At 50.3% G+C, this 14,250-nt stretch overlaps 2 protein-coding genes across 4 annotated transcripts in view; one reads left to right on the top strand and one right to left on the bottom strand.

Moving 5' to 3' along the window:
- The window catches only part of GCNA (germ cell nuclear acidic peptidase), a 33,337-nt gene extending 27,078 nt beyond the window's left edge, over positions 1-6,259 (top strand). Inside the window, 5 exon segments of the mRNA XM_033201296.1 lie at positions 1,694-1,838; positions 3,401-3,539; positions 5,028-5,147; positions 5,150-5,231; positions 5,534-6,259. Of these exon segments, the coding sequence (XP_033057187.1) occupies positions 1,694-1,838; positions 3,401-3,539; positions 5,028-5,147; positions 5,150-5,231; positions 5,534-5,654 (607 nt within the window). The 3' untranslated portion in view covers positions 5,655-6,259.
- A 1,960-nt stretch (positions 6,260-8,219) lies between these two features.
- On the bottom strand, positions 8,220-10,995 carry CXCR3 (C-X-C motif chemokine receptor 3). Of its 3 annotated transcripts, none has more exons than XM_033201273.1 (2): positions 10,757-10,977; positions 8,220-9,780 (listed from the first exon to the last, which is right to left on the bottom strand). In XM_033201273.1, exons 1-2 carry the CDS (start codon positions 10,766-10,768, stop codon positions 8,686-8,688), a joined length of 1,107 nt encoding a protein of 368 aa, XP_033057164.1. In that variant the 5' UTR covers positions 10,769-10,977; the 3' UTR covers positions 8,220-8,685. The 3 variants fall into 3 exon arrangements, with proteins under 3 accessions (XP_033057164.1, XP_033057162.1, XP_033057163.1); XM_033201271.1 differs by having other exon boundaries at positions 8,224-10,024; positions 10,650-10,995; XM_033201272.1 differs by having other exon boundaries at positions 8,224-10,024; positions 10,757-10,988.
- Between the last annotated feature and the right edge of the window lie 3,255 nt (positions 10,996-14,250).

Genomic DNA, 14,250 nt, shown 5'->3' with positions numbered 1-14,250 from the left:
GGCAGAAATGTTTCAGTCCCCCATTTCAGGCTTGGGATGAAGACCCTTCCGTAACCTCTGTCTTGTCTGGTACTTCGCCTCTCTGCAGCCCAACTTCCTCACGTAGGGTTTAGTTTATGACTTAAGGGTTAATAACTGTTCTGGCAAAATCTCATTCTTAGGAGTTCTGTTAAGTCAGAAACTTGCTGCGTTTGCTCCCCTTTTATCTTTCCAGCTCTTTGGGCTCATCTCTGGACTTAGTGGACTGTTCCAGCTAAGATAAAAATGCTTCTTTTTAAATGGTAGTTATTACAGTATGAGTCCTTTATGTGCTCAGCATTATTCTTTGTGCCATTTGAATTAGGCCTTGAAAGATGGGGCAGCGATTGTAGTTTAATCAAAAGACCATGAGATTTGGATCAGGAGATTCACTGTCTCTATGATCTTTGGGCAAGTCACTTGACCTCTGAGCACAGTGGAGATCGTAAAAATAGTAATAGCTTCTTTGAAGGGCGGTTGTGAGGATTCAATATGACAATGCAAAAGGAAGTTCTTTGCGAATGATAAAGTGCTGCGCAGATGGTTATTCTCAGTAGAGGTGGAGATGTAGTCATTGCAAGCCGTGGGAAAATAGATTGTGCCGAGGCACAAATGCGGGAAATTGCAATTTGTGTCCAGGGAACATTTAAGTTGCCCACTTTGGCTAGAGTGGCAGTGGTAGCTGGGAATAGAGCTTCGGACAGGGTTGACCCTGGCCATGAATGTCAGGCCAGGCAGTGAAAAACCAGAGGGGGACAGTAATTGGAGCATGGCCTGCGAAAATGAATCTGGAGGGGTATGTGTGATTGGATGAGAAGAGAAAGAGCCTGGAAGTAAGGAACACTGGAATGTTCTCATATCCAGGCATAAAGGGTAGGACAAGAACTTGAACTAGAGTCAGAACCAGGGGGATGGAAAGGAGGGGCTGACTGGAAGAGAAAGTGTGAAGAAGATAGTCTGTCTCTGTGCCCAATAAAGAGAGAAAAGGAATTTTATTTTATTTTTTGAGACGGAATCTTGCTCTGTCACCCAGGCTGGAGTGCAGTGGCGCGATCTCGGCTCACTGCAAGCTCTGCCTCCCGGGTTCACGCCATTCTCTTGCCTCAGCCTCCCGAGTAGCTGCGACTACAGGCACCTGCCACCACACCCGACTAATTTTTGTATTTTTGGTAGAGACAGGGTTTCACCGTGTTAGCCAGGATGGTCTCGATATCATGACCTTGTGATCCACCCGCCTCGGCCTCCCAAAGTGGTGGGATTACAGGTGTGAGCCACCGTGCCCAGCCGAGAAAAGGAATTTAAAAATGTCTTTGAGGTTTTTCAGCCAATTGTAACACAAGTTTGATAATTGAACACATGTTTAGCTGGAGATACATTCATGTTAGTCAGTTGGAAGTTTGCACTGGGCAATTGTAAATTCAGAACTAGGTCTCAGGAGAGCTCCAGAGTGCAGATACAGATGTGGGGATAAGTCTCTTTGAGGTTGAAACCATGGGCTTTATACCTCTGAGGGTTGCAAAGAGTGAAGAGAAAAGGCTGCAAATGAAGGCTTGGGAAATGCCCTCCTCTAAGGAGCTGGATGGAAGAGGGAGCGACAGGTCTTGACAAGACGCTTACATGTGCATTCCTTCTCTCTCTTTAGCTACATAAACCTCAGTTGAATTTATCTTTACAGGACTCGTAAGTGCAAAGTCCCTGGATGTTTCTTGCATGGCCTTGAAAAGTCAAAGAGATACTCTGGAAAAAATTTAAAGCGAAATAGGGATGAATTGGTTCGGAGAATCTATGACCTGTTTAACAGATCCGTCTGTGATAAAAAGGTAGGATCAATGAATGAGCACTGATTGAGCACCTGCTATACACCAGTACTCTTGGTGCTGTGAGGTGCACTAACCATATATACTTCCCGCCCTTGAGCAGAGGCAGTTGAGTTGGGAGATGAGCCCTGGCACAAGTGAAAGCAATAGAGAATGTGTATGAGTTATAATGTATAGGACAGATGGCTGTTACCACAGGAGATCAGCAGAGGGAGAAATCATTGAGAGCCTCAACAGTCAGGAAGTAAGATTACCTGGAGGAAGTGAGACTCTGCTTCTTAAAGGATGGTAAGTGGCGAGAACAACAGGATGGGGGAGAGGGAGAGTTGAGGCTCGACAATCAGGAAGAGAGGATTCTTGTGGAAGGATAATGGAAAAAGAGCTGTGTGACCTTGAACAAGTTACTTGACCTCAGTTTGCCTCAGTTTCTTCATCTATAAAATGGGGACAACACGGTACATATTACCTCATAGGATTATTGTTACCCTTCCATAAGTTAATACACATACTGTGCCTAGAACAGGGTCTAGGACATAGTAAGCTCTTATTTTTTGATAGTGTAGGACTGGATACTGGAGGGCCTTGGGAATCAGGTTGGAGGAGGTTAAATTTACGTGAGTAGGCACCACTGCACAGGGATGGGGTGCATCAGGGAGTGAATGAAATTAACCTGCTGAAAGACATTAACCTGACAGTAACCTGTGGGTATGGACTGGATTGGATAAAATCTGGAGGCAGAGAGACCTATTGGTCATTAGATTTTTCAGACTTTATCATCTCTGGTGACAACATTTTATGGAGGGAAGTTCTTACATATTCCTAAAGGTTCCCCAGCCTTTGGTGCCCTTCCGGATGACAGTGATGTCACATCAGATGGGTGGAACCTGAAGTGTTCTGAGTTGCATTTTCAGTTCAGCCTCGCCCACCTCAGCAGGGTTGTCCTTCTCTCCTTGGCTGCCCCAAGGACAAGAGAGCCCAGGTCCTGCACTCACATGTTCTATCAGTCTCCCTTGTGTCCTGATTGCCTGTTTATTGTCTTTACCCAGACTTCAATGTGGCTTTTATTCTCCTCAGAATGTTTTGATTTGTATTCTCTTTGAATAAATTTCTTCTCAAACTTGCTCTGAGCCAAGAACCTGGGGGAGAAAGTTCCTTTTCCTTTTTATTAGAGGGTAAAAAACTCTGGAGTTAATATTTTCTGGTCTGCTTAAAACTGCTTTCTGGGCCCAGCATGGTGGCTCACGCCTGTAATCCCAGCACTTTGGGAGACCAAGGCAGACGGATCACCTGAGGTCAGGAGTTCGAGACCAGCCTGATCAACATGGTGCAACCCTGTCTCTACTAAATACGAAAAATTAGCTGGGTGTGGTGGCGCACGTCTGTAATCCCAGCTACTTGGGAGACTGAGGCAAGAGAATCACTTGAACCTGGGAGGCAGAGGTTGCAGTGGGCTTAGTTTGCGCCATTGCACTGCAGCCTGGGCAACAAGAGCTAAAACTCTGTCTCAACAACAACAACAAAACAAAACTGCTTTCTGATTCCTTTAATTTGCTTTTCATTCTCAGCTGCCAGAGAAACTACGGATAGGCTGGAATAACAAGATGTTGAAAACTGCTGGCTCATGCAGGACTGGTGAGATGTGGCACCCAAAGAGGCACCGCTTTGCCGAGATCCAGATTGGCTTGAAAGTCTGCGACTCTGCAGGTGATGGCAGGAGTGTGGCAGCTTCACCACTATGCTCTTTCCTTCTGACACTGTGCCTGTGAAATCACTCCTAGCTGGTAGCCTGTGTCACAGCTCGAACTGTCATTCTTGGGTGGGCAGGCATGCTGTGTGTTGCTTAGAGGACATAGTTATTGGATGTCTCACCATCCCTGTGAATCATACCCATCGATCTATACCAGGCCTGCCTTTCTCTCTGCATTTCCCCCTTGCCAGCAGTAGCATCTTCATTCTCTCAGGAGCTGAGGTTCAAGGTCCCCTATGTCTAGCCAGTCACCAAATCTTCCTTCACAGTAGCTCACCATTCCTTCTCTATCTGTGCCTCCATCCAAGGACAGGCCCTCATCCCTGCTCCATTTCGTCTCCCATATGTAACTACATTGCTTTCCTGCTGAGAAACCAGGGCTTTTCAAGGCCTAGAGCCTGGCTTTTGAGGCCATTGTAATGTGCCCCTGTTTGGCTTGGCCAATCTTGTCTCTCAGTATTCTACCACTAGCCCACGCCCCAGACAGGCTGTCTTCACACTGGCCTTTAAAACATACCACAGGCTGGGTGCGTTGGCACACACCTGTAGTCCCAGCTATTTGGAAGGCTGAGGTGAGAGGCTCGCTTGAGCCCAGGAGTTCGAGGCTGTAGTACACTATGATCACACCTGTGAATAGCAGTTTCACTCCAGCCTGGGCAACATAGCGAGACTCAGTCTCTAAAATGTTTTTAAAAATGTGCCACATACTCATGTTTTGCCATACCCAGAATGGCCTTTCTAAATTCAATCAATTAGTAAGAACCCGTGAGATCCCAATTTCACCATGGAGCTTCTAACCAAATCCCACGGCCATAGCGATTGCTCCCCACCCTGTCCACCTCTGTTCCTGGAGGGCAGAAACTAGATCTTGTCTGGATATTTTTCTAGAAGTGCCTCACAAAAAAATGAGCATGTTGGAGCTGCTCTGAAAAGACCTGCTCACCGAAGGCCCTTTGCCGTAAACAATATCGGGTTGAAATAGGTTCACTATTCACTTTGAGAATCCTGGGAAGGTAACACTCATGCTTACCTGCATGTGCTTCTGTAAGATAACCTTGTGTCTGGTGGGGCTGAAAGTCGAGGGGTTGTTGGGTAGCAGATAAGAAGAGGATTGGGGCCGGGTGTGGTGGCACACGTCTATAATCCCAGCACTTTGGGAGGCTGAGGTGGGTGGATCACCTGAAGTCAGGAGTTCGGGACCAGCCTGGCCAACATGGCGAAACCCCGTCTCTACTAAAAAAAAGACCAAAAAATCAGCCGGGCATGGTGGTGCACACCTGTAATCCCAGCTACTTGAAACCAGGAGGTGGAGGTTGCAGTGAGCCGAGATCACACCATTACACTCCAGCCTGGGCGACAAAGCAAGACTGTCTCAAAAAAGAAAAAAAAAAAAAAAAAAGAGTGTTGGTTTTAGTGCTCACAATTCTTTTCATTCTTCTTTCAAGACCGAATCCGGGATACTTTGATCCATGAAATATGCCATGCTGCCTCCTGGCTGATTGATGGTATCCGTGATTCTCATGGTGACACATGGAAGTATTATGCCAGGAAATCCAACAGGATACACCGGAGCTGCCCAAGATCACCCGTTGCCATAACTATAAGATTAACTACAAGGTCCATTATGAATGTACTGGGTGCAAAACCAGGTAAGACTCTTCTCCTCAGACTTTTCCCAGTTATGTTTTGCTGGGGCCTCCAAGTGGCTCTTGAGTGATTTCATAAGTAGATGGCTGTCTGAATTGAGGAGGAGAACCTCTCTCCTTTCCATGTTCTCTTTCTCCTTTCTCTTCAGTAATTTGAGCCGGTCTGACCACTGCTGCCACTTGGTGCCCGGGTCTCTGACAACCCAGAGAAAATTATTGCTTTGGGCCCAAGGCCAACATCTCAGAGCCGATGCTGAGGTGCAGTGACTGATTCTTTTGTTGTGTGTTGTTCCTTTCCTTCCCAGGATTGGCCGCTACACCAAATCGCTGGACACCAGCCGCTTCATCTGTGGCAAATGTGAGGGGTCTCTGGTCATGGTGCCGTTAACTCAGAAACATGGGACCCGTGTTGTGCCCCACGTATGACCATTTGCTGTGTATGTGCAGAAGTATTATAGAAAAATTAAGCAGGAGATGGCTAGGATTAGCCACGGGGATATGATGAAAACACTTGGCAGGAATTACAAGGCAATGAAGAATTCTTAAAGTTATCTGAGAGTATATTCATGGGAGCTATACATCCTTTACTGGTAAGAAGTTTTAGAAAAGTTCGTTTTTGTGAAGTTAGGAATATTAGAATTTAGGTACTGTTAAGCAAGTAATATTAGAATTTAAGCTTCATGTTATTAATGATGATTGCCCTTAACCAGGGACTCTGTTGCTAACTATTCTGTGCCCTTGACAGGGTATTTCTGAAGCCCTTGGGATCTACCTTGGGTCTTAGTTGAGTTCCATATTTTTCACATATAGGACAAAATGCAAAAGAAAAGTGAGTTTTCAAGAGTGGCAGGTTGAGAGAAAGAGGAGAACGCTGGAAAGAGGACAAGTTTTAGAGGCAACACTTAAACACCAGGGCTACTGTGACATCTATGTAGACAGGAAAGACAAACGTGTTTCATAAAATTCGTTGCTGATGGTATTGATTGAAACTATCTGAGCCATGTAATCAAAAAATAAAGTTTTCTGCATCTCACTTGTTAGCAAAGTCTGTTCATTGACTCCCTGCACCTAGAGCAGAACAGACCCTCTGGTCTCTTGTCCAAGACTCCGGACATCTGAAGCCCTCCAGGACTTGTCTAGAGGAGTGCGCCACACTCCGTGTTTCTCTCTGGCTTCTGTGACTGCCCATAAGGACTTAGCAGCCTCCCTACTTCTTGGAGCAATTCAGGATATGGACTGGGATCCACATTGTATTCATTTCCTATGGTTGCCACAACAAATTACCACAAGCATAGTGGCTTAAAACAACATACATTTACAGTTCTGGCGGTCAGGTAGTCCATCACTGGTGCCACTGGGCTAAAATCAGGGTGTTGACAGGGCTGTGTACCTTCCTGGAGGCTCTGGGGGAGAATCTGTTGCCTTGTATTTTCCTTTTTTTCTTTTTTTTTTCGAGACAGAGTCTTGCTCTGTCACCCAGGCTGGAGTGCAGTGGCACGGTCTTGGCTCACTGCAACCTCGGCCTCCTGGGTTCAAGTGATTCTCCTGCCTCAGCCTCCCGAGTAGCTGCGATTACAGGCACCTGCCACCATGCCCAGCTAATTTTTGTAGTTTTAGTAGAGACAGGGTTTCACTGTGTTGGCCAGGCTGGTCTGGAATTCCTGACCTTAAGTGATCCACGCACCTTGGCTTCCCAAAGTGCTAGGATTATAGGTGCGAGCCACTGCTCCCAGCCTTTTTTGCCTTTTAGAGGCTGCTCACATTTCCTGGGTTCATGGTCCGTCCTCCAGAGGCAGCAACAGCTCCCTCTCTGACTCCCCTGCTGCCTCCCTCTTTCACTTTTATTTGTATGTATGTATGTATGTATGTATGTGTGTATGTATGTATGTATTGTCGCCCAGGCTGGAGTGCAGCGGTGCGCGTGGACATCTTGGAGGCCACATTTTCAGCCGGCCAGAAGCATCTTGACTACCCTGATACTTTTTCTAGGCAGGGTGCGTTCTGTCATTTCCCTGCTTTTCTTCATTTTGTAAAAGCTTGGAGTGTCTGGTGGCCACAAAGCGGGATGGTGTGTTTATATGGTGGGACGAGCTTCCCCAGCTAACTTGAGATTCTTCCTCCCCATTCCCACCTCTAGCCGTATCTGCAGTTTCAGCAGGGGCCCAGCTGGCCTGTGAAACTGGATCCTAGCACATTGGTGACTTAATTAGGGGGCACTGACAGTGCAGTAGACCCACCCGTCACCTTCTGTTTTAACTCAGTAGCCCTGTCACTTGCCTTTCTGGGAAACCCCAGTTATTTCTTCCCCTCACTTCAGCCTCATTGATAGCCCTGGAAAAATGCTCCCCACAGCCCGCCTCCAGGTGGCTGTGTGCTAATGACTGTTGGCAAGTCATCTGGCCTTGCTTTTCTTCAAGCCCGCAGCCATTTCCCTAGTAAGCGCTTGTATCACTCACCTGAAAAACCAGTAGCGCCTTCTGAATGGTCTCCAATATCATCACCTGATCCCAAATTAACCTTTCAGTCTTACTTTCAGCCTTCCCACCTTTGCTACTGCCCTCCCTTATGCCTGGAAATACTACCTGCCCTTTAAGTCTTCAAGAAGCCTTCCAAATGGCTCCAACCTTCAGTGCCCTGAGCTGTGGGTTCACTGTGCCACTTATTTGCCCATGGCCCAGGCTGCTGGGTTTCACTAGTTTCGTACACATCTTGCCTCCTGCCTTGAGCTGCTGGAGTGCAGAGCTCTCGTGTTCAGGTCTGATGGCCCCTTCCCCAATTATGTCAACCAGCTGCCTAACTGGTCACTCTGCACCCAGGTACTTGGGTGTTTCCCTGTGAGTAGAACAGGAGTGCCCACGGGGGCAGAGACAAAGCTGCAGACAGACATTGATGAAGGCAGGATGGGCTGGCACAGACCCAGGGCCAGGCAGGGAGAAGCAGAAGTGCCCCTGGAGCCCAGGTGGGCTGGCTGTAATGATGCACGAACACGCCTTGGTCCTGACGATCTTGTTTATTGAAAAGTTTTAAGCAGGATTTTCGACGTAAAAATAAAAGCAAATATAGAGGTCTTGGGGACCATGGCCACAGTCACTGCTGAGCTGGAGGCCTGGGCTGGGCTGCGGCTTCATGGGGCAGCGCCCTCTATGCCATGCCTTGTACTCCCAGCACTTGGGGAAGGTGAAGTTTTAGTTTCCAAATGAGAAGGGCAGTGGGGCTCCACGCAGCCACCTTGGGCGGCAGGATGGGGCTTGGCAACTAAGGAGCAGCAATGGTGCCGTCCTCAGAGCTGGGAGGGTGGCTTGTGGCTTCCCTGGAGACCTGGTGGTGCTGGGGCTGCCAGTGAGTCCCGGGAGCCAGGATGTGGAGAGAGCCAGAACCGGCTCAGCAGAGGGAGGGAGGAGCCTGGAATGCGGGAAAGTCAGACTGTGTGGGCGAAAGGGGAGCCCGGATTCCGGCCTCACAAGCCCGAGTAGGAGGCCTCTGAGGTCTCAGACCAGGATGAATCCCGGCGGGAAGACGATGGCTGCCTCTGGAGCCCTCTCTGGTTGGGGCAGCCCAGGCGCAAGAGCAGCATCCACATCCGCTCCCGGAACTTGACCCCTACAAAGGCATAGAGCAGCGGGTTGAGGCAGCAGTGCATGTAGCCCAGGCCTGAGGTGACCGACTTGGCCACGTCTACCCTGCTTTCTCGGCCACAGTTCCGGGCTAAAGCGCCCAGGTCCATGAGGATGTCCACCAGCACCACCAGGTGATAGGGGGTCCAGCAGAGGGCAAAGGCCACCACGACCACCACCACCAGCCGCATGGCCCGCAGGCGCCGCTGGCCCCTGGAGACCAGCAGCACGGCCAGGATGTGGGCATAGCAGTAGGCCATGACCAGCAGGGGCAGCAGAAAGCCAGCCACCAGCTGCAGCACCCGCAGAGCCGTGCGGCCCACCTGTGGGAAGTTGTACTGGCAGTGGGTGGCGTTGAGGCGCTCGTCATGATGGGCCGACAGGAAGATGAAGTCTGGGAGGGCGAAGAGCAGGCAGAGCCCCCAGACAGCCAGGCAGGTGAGGGTCACGCGGGCCGGGGGCCCCCTGCGGTAGAGCTGGGTGGCGTGCACTATGTTCAGGTAGCGGTCAAAGCTGATGCAGGCCAGCAGGAGGGCCCCTGCGTAGAAGTTGATGTTGAAGAGGGCACCTGCCACTTTGCAGAGGCCAGAGCCAAAGACCCACTGGATGGCAGCGTCCACTGCCCAGAGTGGGAGCGTCAGCACCAGCAGCGTGTCTGCCACAGCCAGGTGGAGCAGGAAGGTGTCGGTGCTGCTCAGGGCTGCCCGCCGGCTCAGCAGCACCGCTGCCACCGCGCCGTTGCCCAGCAGCCCCAGCAGAAAGAGGAGGCTGTAGAGGGCCGGCAGGAAGGCGCGGTCGAAGTTCAGGCTGAAGTCCTGTGGGCAGGGCGGGGAGGTACAGCACGAGTCACTCTCGTTTTCTCCATAGTCATAGGAAGAGCTGAAGTTCTCCAGGAGGGCGGCAACCTCGGCATCATTTAGCACTTGGTGGTCACTCACCTGTGAGGGAGGGAACGCAGAGGAAGGGGCTATGTAAAGGCCCGGCAGGAACTCCTTTGTGACTGAGTCTGATTTAGTCTGTGATTTACTCTGAGCAGCTCCTCCTATAACCGTCCCCGCCAGTCTTCCAGGGCCATACCTCCTCAACTCCATCCGCTCAGCCTGGGCTCTGGGATGGTGACTTCCCTTCTCAAAGGCTGCTTCTCTTGAACTCTTCTGCGTGATCCCATAGGCCCAGGGACCCCTGGGCGGGAGGAAGAGCGTCCCCCCGGTGCCCAGAGCCCTCTCTGTCCACTGTCCTCTCTCTCCCTGCTCTCCCTTCACAGCTTGCCTTGCATCCTCAGTGCCCCCACCCCCAACACATAGTTCAATCACCTTCCTCCCCAGTGCCTCTCCACAATCCCCTTTTCCAGTCACTGACCCTCCTCTTCCCTCCTCGGCCCTTGTCCGGGGACCCCAACTTCCTGTCCCCCTCTCCCCATGTGGCCTCTCTACAAGTCACCACGCCTCCCAAATGCATGTGGTCTGCCCAGTCCTTCCCCCTCCCTACACTGAGGCTTGCACGGCCATTTAGTTGCCCACGAGGGGATCCCCCACTGAGCTTGAGAAGGAATCTTCTTTACCCCCTCACCCCCAGCACTGCGGACCTGCAGGCCTCCCCAGTGCCAATTCAATCCAGCATGCGAGAGTCAAAGCTCCAAGTCGCCTGAAGGGAGCCTTAGAGTCTACTTGCCCCCCGCCCCCGCATTTTGCAGACGAGACACCAAAGCCAGAGAGGAGAGGAGAGGCACCCAGGGTCAGTGGCCAAGCTGGGTTCCCAATTCCCCAGTGCTGTTTCTGCCATAACCCTGCAGCCTCCAGCTACTCACCCAACCCTGTGGTGACCCTGGGCTGTGGGCGAGCCGTGGTATTCCCCTAGTGCCCCGGGTTCTCCACTTCGAACTCTGTCCTGGCCTTGCTGGGCAGCAACACTTACCTCAAGGACCATGGCTGGGCTGGTGCTCTGGCTGCTGGGTGATGTGCTGCCTGCCCCTCTGCTTTGGTGCTTGTGGTTGGAAACCTGCAGTCACAGAGGAAGTGGGAGTTTCAGGCAGTTCTCAGCAGCAGCCTGTTCCAGGGAGTTACCTCTACCAGACCTCCCTAAACCTTAGGCCGCAGAGTTTCCGTGGCTGAGTGAAGCCTTTCTGGAGGAGCTGGCCACAAGCTTGGGACCAGAAAAGCTGGGCAGAGGATGACTGGCTGGGGGCAGGTCCTTTGAGAAGAGAGGTCTGAAGAAGAACCAATGCAGCTGAGAAGTGAAGGGCAGCCCTGCTGCCTGCACTGGTAGGGTCAGTGCTCCATAGATTGGAACTCATCTGTCCTGACCTTGAGTTGATCTTTGCATGATTGTAAAGACTGGGTAGAGAAATAAGTCGGTAGAGGAGATCCACCTTCTTAAAAATTTCAGTCAGGTGCAGTGGCTCATTCCTGTAATCCCAGCTCCTGGGGAGGCTGAGGCAAGAGGATCACTTAAGGCCAAGAGTTTGAGACCAGCCTGGGCAACATAGCGAGGCTCCATCTCTACCAAAACTAAAAGAAGCCAGCCAGGCATGGTGGCATGTGCCTGTAGTCCTAACTACTTAGGAGCCTGAGACAGGAGGATTGCTTGAGCCCCGGAGTTCAAGGCTGCCTTGAGCTACAATTGTACCACTGCACTCCAGCCTGGTGACAGAGTGAGACCCTGTCTCTTAAAAAGGAATTAAAATATTTTTTAAAAAGTCATTACCCTAAATCTAGCTCTTTACCATCGCCCCTCCCTGCTAATCAATGGGGAAAAGGAAGGGAACTACCAGTAATGAACTTGCTATGTGCTAGACATTGCTTTAGGTGCTTTCTCTGACACTGCCTTATTCCAACCACACACTCACTTGTGAAGTGCGGGGTTATCTGCATGGATGATTCAGAAAGGGGACAGGCCTTCCCCAGACACACCAATTAAAGGTGGGCGTGAGGATTGATCCCACGGCTGTCTGATTCTCCTTTTCCTACTCATGACACTGTCTTCAGTTTCTTTTAAGTGAGTAAGCTATGATATATTCATGCAGTTAAAAACAAATGAAATAAAGCTACACATTTTAACATGGATGCATCTAGAAAAGCCAACAATCACATGGTAGAAGAGGCAAGTTACAGAATGCCATGTATAGTTTGATGCCACTTACATAAACTCTAAAAACCACTGCAAAATCAATACCATGTTGTTTTGGGTAACACTGTTTGTTCTCAAAGTTTAAAACAGGGATGGGAGATACCACAAGTTCATAAAAGCAGTTGCTTCTGGGGCAAGAAGGATGGGGTTGGGGAGGAGGCCACAGGAACCTCTTGACCTTAAGGAAAAGCTGTAAGGCAGCCTTGGTACGGCACATCAGTCACTTTATGGCAGGGAGTGGTGAACAGTTCCTCTCCCCACCTGCCCTCAGCTCTCCCCTTCGCCTTCTTCTCCCCTCCCTGTCGCCCTCTTCTCATTATCAGTGGGCAAGGCTGCCTATAACTTGCTTCTACCAAGCAATTTCCTCTTTCTGTCTCTCCCTCAGTTGGAAAGCAGGGGTGGAGGGAGAGAGAAAGATGAGAGAAGAGAAGAGAGAGAGAGAGAGAGAGAGAGAGAGAGAGAGAGAGAGAGAGAGAGAAAAGCAAATGCTAGCCCATGGTCTTGGGGCCAGTTTTCAGCCAGACTGCTCCACCAAAGCCTCCAGGCTAGGGCCTGGAATTCAATTTACACCTACTCACATGATGCATACTTGCAAGGCATCAAGGCCCTTCCCCTCCTGAGGACAGATGTGACTCTCCTTGCTCTAAAACAGCTTGTCACCTGCAGGTTCAGGCCAGAGGGAACTGAGGGCCTGGCAGAGGTCAGGAGCAGTGCCAGTGGAGCAAACAGGAAGGATTCCAGAAAGCAGGCCAGTTAGGATGAGCAGGACTTGGCCAGTAGCTACCTATGGGGGTGGAAAAGGGATGGGAGCTGGGACCACAGTTTCCCAGTGCTGACCTGTGAAGAGTTTGAGTTCCCTAGGCTTCTGCAAATGAGAAAATTGACCACGGAAAGCCACATCTGTTCCATTTAAAGGCCGTCTTGTATTCAGCAGTCATGTTATTTGTCCCCTTTTTTTTTGGTATCAAAAGGGCCTTTTCTTTGTGAAATGATGGGGAAAATAGATGGTAGTTTTGGAAATATCTTGTGATGGCAGAAGTTGACAACCCAATGTGGGTCCTCTAAATCAGCAGTCCCCAACCTTTTTGGCACCAGGGACTGGTTTCATGGAAGACAATTTTTCCACGAACTGGAGTGGGGATGGTTTCGGGATGAAACTGTTCCACTTCGGATCATCAGGCATTAGATTCTTATAAGCAGTGCACAACCTAGATCCCTCCCATGCGCAGTTCACAACAGGATTTGTGCTCTGCTGATCTGACAGGAGGCAGAGCTCAGGCAGTAATGCTCCCTTGCCCTGCAGCTTACCTCCTGCTGTCCAACCTGGTTCCTAACTGGTCCACGGCCTGTGGGTTGGGGAGCCCTGCTCTAAATAGATGTTGAAATGTTACTGGTCCATGTGAAAGATAAAAATCCAGGCCAGGCATGGTGGCTCATGCCTGTAATCCCAGCACTTTGGGAGGCCAAGGTGGGTGGATCACCTGAGGTCGGGAGTTTGAGACCAGCCTGACCAACATGGAGAAACTCCGTCTCTACTAAAAATACAAAAATTAGCCGGGCATGATGGCGCATGCCCATAATCCTAGCTACTCGGGAGGCTGAGACAGGAGAATTGCTTGACCCAGGAGGCGGAGGTTGTGGTGAGCCAAGATCACGCCACTGCACTCCAGCCTGGGCAACAAGAGTGAAACTCCATCTCAAAAAACAAAACAAAACAAGACAAAAAATTAACCAGGCTGGCATATGCCTGTAGTCCCAGCTACTCGGGAGGCTGAGGCAGGAGAATCGCTTGAACTCAGGAGGGGGAGACTGCAGTGAGCTGAGATCGTGCTACTGTACTCCAGCCTGGGTGACAGAGTGAGACTCGTCTCAAAAAAAGAAAAAAAGGTAACCCTGGTGTCCTCCCTGGTGTCCTTCCAGTCTCCTCACTTGTTTGTCGCATGTCCTTCCCAGTTGCTGGGAAGGATACATGAGAGAAAGTAGGGCAAGAGCTTTGAAAGGGGCAGAGAGCTTTCCTTTCTGAGCTTGGACACCCTGATATCAGGGCCGTGTCCTGATAGCCCAAGCTGGGCTATGGGGCTGAGCTGTTCCTGGTGAGGCCATGATGTTGTGGGAAGAGTGCTAAACTTGTCTGAGTTCCAGCCCTGACTCCACCCTGTTCAACCAGTGTGACTTTGGACAAATTACATAGCTGAGTTGAGCCAGTTTCCTCAGCAGGGTTGTTAAAAAGATGACCTGGAATAACCAAGGCTGTAGGCTTCTAGCACAGGGCCCAGAGCTTA

This window comes from Trachypithecus francoisi, unplaced genomic scaffold, assembly GCF_009764315.1.
Source record: "Trachypithecus francoisi isolate TF-2019V2 unplaced genomic scaffold, Tfra_2.0 Lachesis_group6, whole genome shotgun sequence".
NCBI lineage: Eukaryota > Metazoa > Chordata > Mammalia > Primates > Cercopithecidae > Trachypithecus > Trachypithecus francoisi.
The sequence above is the reverse complement of the archived record's forward strand: the minus strand, read 5'-3'. Positions and strand labels throughout refer to the sequence as shown.

What these genes read in the sequence shown, in the direction of transcription:
- CXCR3 (XM_033201271.1), bottom strand. Translation starts at nt 10,768, where the DNA reads ATGGTCCTTGAGGTAAGTGTTGCTGCCCAGCAAGGCCAGGACAGAGTT. An exon ending in CAGGGTCACCACAGGGTTGG is followed by an intron (nt 10,025 to 10,649) that starts GTGAGTAGCTGG and finishes CCTCCCGCCCAG; the next exon opens with GGGTCCCTGGGCCTATGGGA.